At 40.3% G+C, this 8,518-nt stretch overlaps 1 protein-coding gene across 1 annotated transcript in view; it reads right to left on the reverse strand.

The window, feature by feature from the left end:
- Positions 1–5,409, reverse strand: part of adamts9 (ADAM metallopeptidase with thrombospondin type 1 motif, 9) — a 46,435-nt gene extending 41,026 nt beyond the window's left edge. Inside the window, exons 1-4 of the mRNA XM_034121929.1 lie at positions 5,104–5,409; positions 4,417–4,814; positions 2,554–2,716; positions 147–484 (exon numbers count right to left, since the gene is read on the reverse strand). Coding sequence (XP_033977820.1) covers positions 147–484; positions 2,554–2,716; positions 4,417–4,814; positions 5,104–5,200 — 996 coding nt within the window. The 5' untranslated portion in view covers positions 5,201–5,409. The remainder of the gene's footprint in view (positions 1–146; positions 485–2,553; positions 2,717–4,416; positions 4,815–5,103) is intronic.
- Positions 5,410–8,518: the final 3,109 nt, after the last annotated feature.

The raw sequence follows: 8,518 nt of genomic DNA on the forward strand, positions 1-8,518 counted from the left end.
ACTGACTGACTTGCAGCTCAGCAGAACAGGTACATACATTTTGTGCACCACATGTACTTTCTGGCCATAATTGTGCAGATACATAAACACACTTCCATCTCCCAGCCCACTGCCTCCATCAACCAACTAGCAGAAGTATAACTTACTATGGACATTAATGTGAGAATGTAGTGTTGTAGGTTGCTGCCATGATGCTCCACCATTTTGCTGTCGGCCACCAGCATGACTTCAACAAAGCGTGGGTAGGAGAGGAAGCGCTTTGTTCTCTTGTGAGGTCCTGAGTCACCGCTGCTATCATTTGATGGTCTGGCGCTGGAGTTGCCGCTCGCCGATCCGAGCAAAGCACCGCTGGCCACGCCGGCGCTTAGTGACTCCACGTCATTGAACATGCCTCCGCTGACCACCGGGGCTGCATTGGACACATTGGTAACCCCGACCACTGGCCCTCTCTTCAGATTGTGTCTCTTGTGTCTGTGTTTGTGACCTAGAGAGGGAAGCAATGGAGCATTTGTAAATATACAAAGATTGAAGGATGATGGGAAATTCATTCATTCAACAAAAAAAACATACAAGGTATGAATCAATGTGTGTTTACAATAAAGCTTAAGAAGTGAGTTTATGTTTTTAAATGTCAAAATAAATTAGGTCAGTTGGCTGACTGGAAATGTGTATTGTTAAAATACCGCTTTCTCTTTGTTGTTTATTGTCGCTGAAAGAGTTGGTTGACAAATGAACACTGCCTGGAATGCCTTTTTTTCTCTCCTAGTCCTCTTTCAGAAAAGAAGGAAGAGAGAAGGGCAAAGAGTTCAGACTAGGTAAACCTGGCACCCAGCCATAAAAATTGAGCACAAACTGCAAAGCTCAAGCTAAAAGAAGGCAGTTTAACAACTGGGCAGCAAAACCTCTTAACACTAAGGGGAATTAATTCAGATTGTAATCATGGCAGGGCAACAAAACTGCTGAATGCCAGTCTTTTTTTGTTTTCCCATCACATGCAGATCACCCTCTCTGGACCACCAACAATGCATCCCCACCTAAATTACAGTGAACTAGAACTACATCATATTATTGGATCTGCTTTCAGTATACAAGATTTCTGATAAAGGAAGAACAATCTGCTGTACTTCAAAGATCACAAGGTTACAATGGATCTTTGTACAAAGATGAATCATTCTTGGCCAAAAATCTCTCACAGTCAAATTGATGTTCCTTCAGGCTATGATATGATATCACACACACACACACACCCACACCCACCCACACCCACACACACACACACCCACACCCACACCCACCCACACCCACACACACACACACACACACACACACACACACACACACACACACACACACACACACACACACACACACACACACACAACAGACCACAGACCACAGAACAACCAAACATCTGCAGACAGATGTCTAGCAGACAAAGAGAACATATTTATCTGATTTGTTTTCTTAGTTTTGATCATTTGACACGTTTAAGTTGCATGGCTTCTTTACTATAAAGTTTACACTGCATGTTCATGGCAGTGGGTCTACCCAACTTTCTTATCAAAGAGGAGGAGGAAGTACAAGAGTCAACAGGAAGTTCAGCCAGTAAACTGAGATGGAGTGATACAAGGGTGAACTTACAAATGATTTTCCTGTGTGATAGTTGGAAAGCTTCCTCACTACTGTGTAGCAGTGGGTTCTGCACTGAGCAGGCCAATACATGATATGAAAGCCAAGATAGTTTCAATACAATACTTCTACTTAAATACTGTCAATTTGAAAAATGTCCACATCAATTAGAGCATTTCATTAATAAATGGCACAGAAAAGGGGAAACAATATTTCACTATTGAATCATTAAGTATCGTTCCTTTTTCCCCCTAATATTATCAATCGTTTTATGTTTCATTTTTCAAATAATTTATGTTCAAGAACCAGCTCTGCGGAGTCATTTGTTTATTTTCAATCTTGGCCTTCCAAAATGGGCCTAAATATCAACACAAACCAGATATGCTGTGTATGGCTCCTTAGAAACATGTTAAAATGACTGTCATAGCTCAAACAGCTGAGTGTCTATTATATTATTGGTCCCCTGTTGCAACTGATAGCAGAGCCTTTGGGGGAAGCACACAATGATGTCTGAAAGAACCAATTAAAAAGGTCACATTATGTGTGACATACGGACCCACAAAATGGCAAATTCAACTCACAATACACACGTAACACATACAAGCACAAGAAGCAACCACATACACAGTTTTTTGGTTTTTAAATGTAGCACTTGGGAGGTCCATGGTCAGAAACATCAGTGGACTAGTTAGTTAGAAAGGGGACACTGGGTGATAGTTGACTTGAGAAGATATTGAAGACAGCCAATTGGCCATCTCAGTGGTGAGGTCCGAATTAACATTAGTTGCACGTGTGTATCTCTGTTTGAAAGCGCATGTATAGAGGCATTAAGGTATTTGTTTGTGGTGTTTAGAGTTTGTACATTTGTGATAATCTTTTCTGTATACATTGCATGCATGCAAATGCATCATGTAAATCAAATACCTGAAGTGTCACAAGCTGTGTTCTCCCCAGATGGTGGTTCCTTGGGTGCGCTCTTCCTGTATACAATATGAGGTTTTGTGTGTTCCTCTTCATAATGTTCTCCTTGATAGTTGTGTAGGGGCTCCACAAAGTACTCTCCTTCTGGAGACCTGAAAGTGCCAAGCTGGATGGCAGAAAACAAATGCACAACAGTTAGTCTCCATGAGTCTATTTTCTATAAATGCTCATTCCTTTACAGCAGCAACATATGCAAACATGGGGAAAACTTGCAAAGTGAATACAAACAGGACCAAGGGGAATATACCGTATGGTTCAGGAAGATAGTTCTGCAAATCAGTCAGCCGCCATACCACTTTAATGCAATGTATGTTATATGTACAGAAAGTCTTATTGCAAGCAACAGTTGAATGTGGCTCATTTACTCAAAATTAGAGAAAATAAGCAATTCAGAGACCCAAGGGCTTCAATAGATGTATTTTTGCATTCATGTTAGACTGGTCTCAAAGCAGGAGGAAAAGCATAACAGTAAGACCTGTGATGACTATCAGGGAACATAGTGAGACTGTATGTTTTTGGCAGGCTTGCTGAAAGCCCTGTTTTATGTATTTCACCTGGCACGTCTAGTGTGACTGGCTAACGTGGAGGTCTATGATGTTCCAGATAAGGAGCTGCCAACCCAAGCACATTTTGCTCATTGGCAACGGAAAATCATCATGGCAGCCCTGGGGGCTGATACAAGTTTGCCACACACATTTGTAATCCCTGATGGTAATATATACTTTTTTTTAAAGTTCTCACAAGAAAACATTTTCAATTGTCATGCATGTGCAAAATATGTGCTACAGGATGGATTGTTTTTTAGTGAGGGGGAACACTGAAGCTTCCTTTCTGCCTTACATTCCCTTGAGCAGTACACGATTGGCATTACTACATTATGAGAGTTGGTAAGGCCAAACAGAATCTCCCTACAAGCTTCCCTGCAAAAAAAAAAGTATCACATTTTAAGAAGTACAGAATGTGTGGCTATCTGCAGTATTGCCTGAATAAATATGAATGTATGCTCCATAAATGTCAGCTCAAATCCCTAAAGCTCTCTGCAGTGCAGAGCATTCAGAACATATTTTAATTTGATTAGTCATTAGGGAGTACATTAAACCTTTTCTCATATGTATCTAATCTGTCACCTCTGTGGTGCTTTTAGATATAAACTCAGAGTGCACTTTTGCTCCACTCTAAAACGCAAGCCTGGGAGTTCGGACCAATTTGTGATGACGTCGGTACCACCCGTACTCCCGCTGCATTAGCGTGCGTAAAGACGTCACTGACAACCGGGAGACCAGAAAGAGGCATGGGAGTAAGATTTAGAGCTGAGTGTTCATTAAACTTGACTGCAACCAATGGACTTGCGACTCTAGAAAGTTATTAGTTAGTTAGTACAGTTTTGTACTATTTTGAGTTATTTAGACTCTGAAAGCCCCACTAGAGGATCCTGCAACAATCATAAGCTATAACAACTCATGCATTGTCCAATTGTTAAGTAACTCAGCTTTAGCTTCACTTAATTTTGATGAATGTTTACAACTGTTTTTATTGGATATACGCAGTTTTGAACTGTTTCAAAACATATTTGAAAGCAGACTAATGCATGACTGCTTACGTTTGATAGTTGCTCTATCATTTAAAAACAGTTTGCGCACTAAGTTTGCACTAACAATGTCTTTACTTTTTTCTTTCTGAACCAACGTTGAGGCAGGTTTCCAGGTATTGCCATAATGCCCACTAAATAGCCATGGTTGAAAAGTAAAGCACCCGGTGGTAAAGTCATCACATGCACGACGAGTGTAACCGTGCGTAAAAACTCACCAGTCCGGAGCACAAACTGATGACTGCGGCGTGTTCTGCTTCTGCATTTACAAGTCCTTTATAGAAGCAGTGCCTTAACTCCGTGTCCTCCTCTTCCTCCACCTCCCCATCTGCTGCAAAATCCGTTATGTTATCTCCTCGGGGCCCTCCAAATACTGACACAGTGTAGAGAGGTGCGATAAATCCCGAATCCTGCGTGAGGTTGAGGTGATAATGCTGTCCGAAAGCAGATATCCTGTAATGGATATTTGACGAGGCCCACTGATCCGTGGTGTTGCCGGTGCTTTCGTCCAAACTTCGCCTTTTCCTCCTGAAGTGCACACTTGTGGGAAACTTGTCACCGGCTTCATTCACTCGCACCGGTGTTACAATCTCATAAGCGCCAATCTTCTCTTTTGCTGGGGAATAACAAAGCAGTTGAGAATTAAGTAGCAATCCAATAGCATCAGTACAAATCAAAGAGACCGAATATGTATGTAATATGCATATCAATTTTATTTTCCTGGAAAAATCCGTTGTTTCACAGCAATTCAAGGAAATGACACTCAGTAAACTTTAGATATCTAAAGAAAAAGCGCTGCAAGTCATGTGCTTGGCTGAATTCAAACTCATTCATTCTCTGCCTTCAATGTTAGAGAACTACTTTATGAGGGGAAATGCATGGGTAGTCGGAGCGGCATACTTTACCTGTGTTTGAATTCAAAAGCAATTTCCCCGTAGAGGCAACTACATTCAAGAAATCAGGGAAAAGTAGGAACCCCAAGCCCCAGAAGAGCACATGCATGATTGTCCAGGTTCAGAGGAGAGCGGCAGCCTGTATTCCTGTATTAATCCTATATTCCTCCGGTCACTCCGGGCTTTCCGCCTCCGGTCCGCCTGCCACATCCAAGTTTATTATCCTCGACTCTTGAGTAGATGGTCTCTCGCCGGTGAAGTACACTGCTGGGACGTGAGAACTTCGCGGATTCCCTGGCGAACATGCATACTGCAGAGGGGTGGGCTGCTCCGACAGTCACTGCGATGGGATCACTCTCCACTGCAAGCCTGTGCACCAGCTTTCTCCCCAGCGAGGGGCGGGATCAGCTTGGCAAGGTACACTGGGGCTACAGTGAGGCCACTCCCGGTAAATATAGTATACTGTAGTGACGAAAGTGGATACAACAAATGTCCACTTTGGATGGCGGGATATGATCGGTGACTCGGTTGTTAAAAAGTATTTTTAAGCTGCTGTAAACAATTCTAAGTTAACACCAGCTTCTAGAGGGTCCCCACTCTGGGCCAGAGACCATAAGAGACTCAATTAACTGACTTCATTAAGTATATTTATGGGGTGACTATATTGTGAATGTGTTGCACAAATACTGACATTACAGGCATTGGACAAATATCCAAGCCAAAACAAAGATAAAACTTATGTTTAATCAATTTGCAATATTATTCCAACTATCATCAATATATGCCTAAAACTCTTATAAGCACAACATAAGTAACCTTACATAAAGTCAGGAACAAAAATATATAAAATTACATGACAGGTAGGACATCTCTTTTGAGTGAACATCTTTAAGGTGAAAACTAAGACAATTTTGAAAAATGTTATCTTAAATCAAAAGAGCTCCCTTCCTAAATGAAGGATACATAAGTTAATGGAAACATGGTAGAAGTCTGTTTTTTTATTTTTTGTTCCTGTATTATTATTATTATTATTATTATTATTATTATTATTATTATTATTATTATTATTTTTAATTAGGCTCCATTTTACATTTCTCAACTCGATAGGAAAGGTAAGGATGTATTACGATCATCCCTATTCTGGAAATTCACCACACCATTTTTTTGTGAGTGTTTTTGTCGCGATCCATGATAACATCCTATAGTGTCCCATCCCTACCCACGTTCTTTGAATATCTTTGGGTTAATAAGGATTTGAGGGGTGGGCTTTCGCAGTTTGCAAAACAGATCGGTGACAGTGAGGTGGGGCCCATATAGGAAATGCCTGCCCTAGGGCCACAAGCTAGATAATCTGGGCATGGCTGTATACTTAGAAGTTCACGGGATCACAGAGTGACAAAATGCAAACTGGCAAGCAGCGAAGCCATATACAGTAGTGATTTGAGGTCTTAAGTAGGTGCTGGAAAAGGTATTGTGTAGGGATAATGGTAATGGTTTTATGAGCTATAGTCTCCTCAGCAGAACAATGCTACAGGCTGTATGGAAGCCTTTGTAGGTGCCTTTGTTATGTGGAGGATCAAAGAGTGGGGTATCCAGTCTGCCTCCTGCTCCATTCAGGAACCCCCCGAACGGATACACACAGAGAGAGTGACAGAATAAACAGCATGATCTGCTAACTTTTAAACATATTTTTTGAATAGAAATATGCACTAAATAAATAGTATATTAGCTCATCACAGACACATCACTGTTTATGGTGACCAATAAGAAATAGAACAGAAATGGCAGTAATATGTTTGAAGTAGTCTAGCAATAGAGTCACCATTATGTCGTTTGTCCACCCGAGACCACACAATGCCATTTTTAAATGTATGTATCAATATTACATACCAAGACTGGAGATATGATTTAGGTTACCCAATTACTTTCTGGAATATTAGACCTGTTACAAAGCAAAAAAAAACAACAATACAGGTGCAACTAGTATCATTAAAGGTCCCATGACATGGCCATTTCTACTGATCATAATTCCATTGTTGAGGTCTACGAGAATAGATTTACATTGTTCAATGTTCCAAAATCACATTGATTTCTAATACAGCATCTCTGTATGTGTATTCACTCTCTGTCCTAAACGGCTTGTTGGAGCTCCAACGAGGCGTTCTGGGGCAGCATAGACAGGTCTTTTCTGTGTTAGAGTTTTACTCGCTACAGGGTGTACTTTGAGGGTTTGTGACTCTGCAGACCGTTTACATGCATAAAAACCTTCATAACACACAAGGGGACGGGTAATAACCGGAAGAGCATGACATGGGACCTTTAAGAAAGGCTCCATTCCAATTCAGTTATCAGTTATCCTGCACATTAGCTGGACCCTAAAACTGAGAACCTATACGGAATGCAGCCATCAATTATTGTTATTAATGTCACCTGGGCTTTTCCTGTAATTACATGCACCTGCGTAAAACTACATTTGTAACACCTGCTTTCTTAATGAATACTATTCGAGGACACAATTGAAATTACATTTCAGGACTGAAGGATAGTAAAGGATATTTGACACCTTGTGAATATGTTTTTACATAAAAATACAGTCAAGTACAGACACAAATTAGACACCATTTAAGCTCACTCATTAACATAATAACTTTGGTACAACTGAGCTAAAACCTCAAGCTAACCCTAACACGAGCTAGAACCACATCTAGAGAAAAAAATAAGTTATAAAATGTGGATACAAAAATGTTTTAAGTCATGTTTTCAGTTCTAACACCCACAAAACAGATATTTTGGGGACTTATAGAGCATCTTCCAACATGAGACATCACCTTTCTTGACCACTTCAAAGATGAATCCATGTTCAGTTTCGTTTAGTAACAGACAACTTAGCTAGCCAAAGGACAAGGATATTGTATCAAACAATACAAACATGTCAGTCTCTCACTCGTAGGTTGACAGACTTCCAGTAACTCCCCATTATTAACAGGTGTAAACAATTACATACATAACTGACAGAAAAGAGGTGCCGTTGATGTACCCGGATGTAAGAACACAATAGACGTTAAATTGAAGATATCGCGGTATTTTGACTATCGTTCAGCAGTATTGTGGTCAGTGCTGCCTCTCGTGGCCGGAAGCTACATTGCATCAATTTGAAACTACATCATAGGCCCATAATACATGAACCATAATTCATTATAAAAAAATAAGTGTCCTGATTTTGTTTGGCTTATTTTTATGTACTATTACATTTATATGTTCGCATTAAAACAAGCTTCTAATTGTGTTCATATATATTATTAAAAACATGTTTTTATATTTGTCAGTTTTAATCTTTAAAAGATATCTCAACTGTAAAACTGACATCACCCCCCCAGGAAAGACTATATAACTTGGACATTTGTACATGAACATCACCAGCAACTCT

Source organism: Trematomus bernacchii, unplaced genomic scaffold, assembly GCF_902827165.1.
Source record: "Trematomus bernacchii unplaced genomic scaffold, fTreBer1.1, whole genome shotgun sequence".
Classification (NCBI taxonomy): domain Eukaryota; kingdom Metazoa; phylum Chordata; class Actinopteri; order Perciformes; family Nototheniidae; genus Trematomus; species Trematomus bernacchii.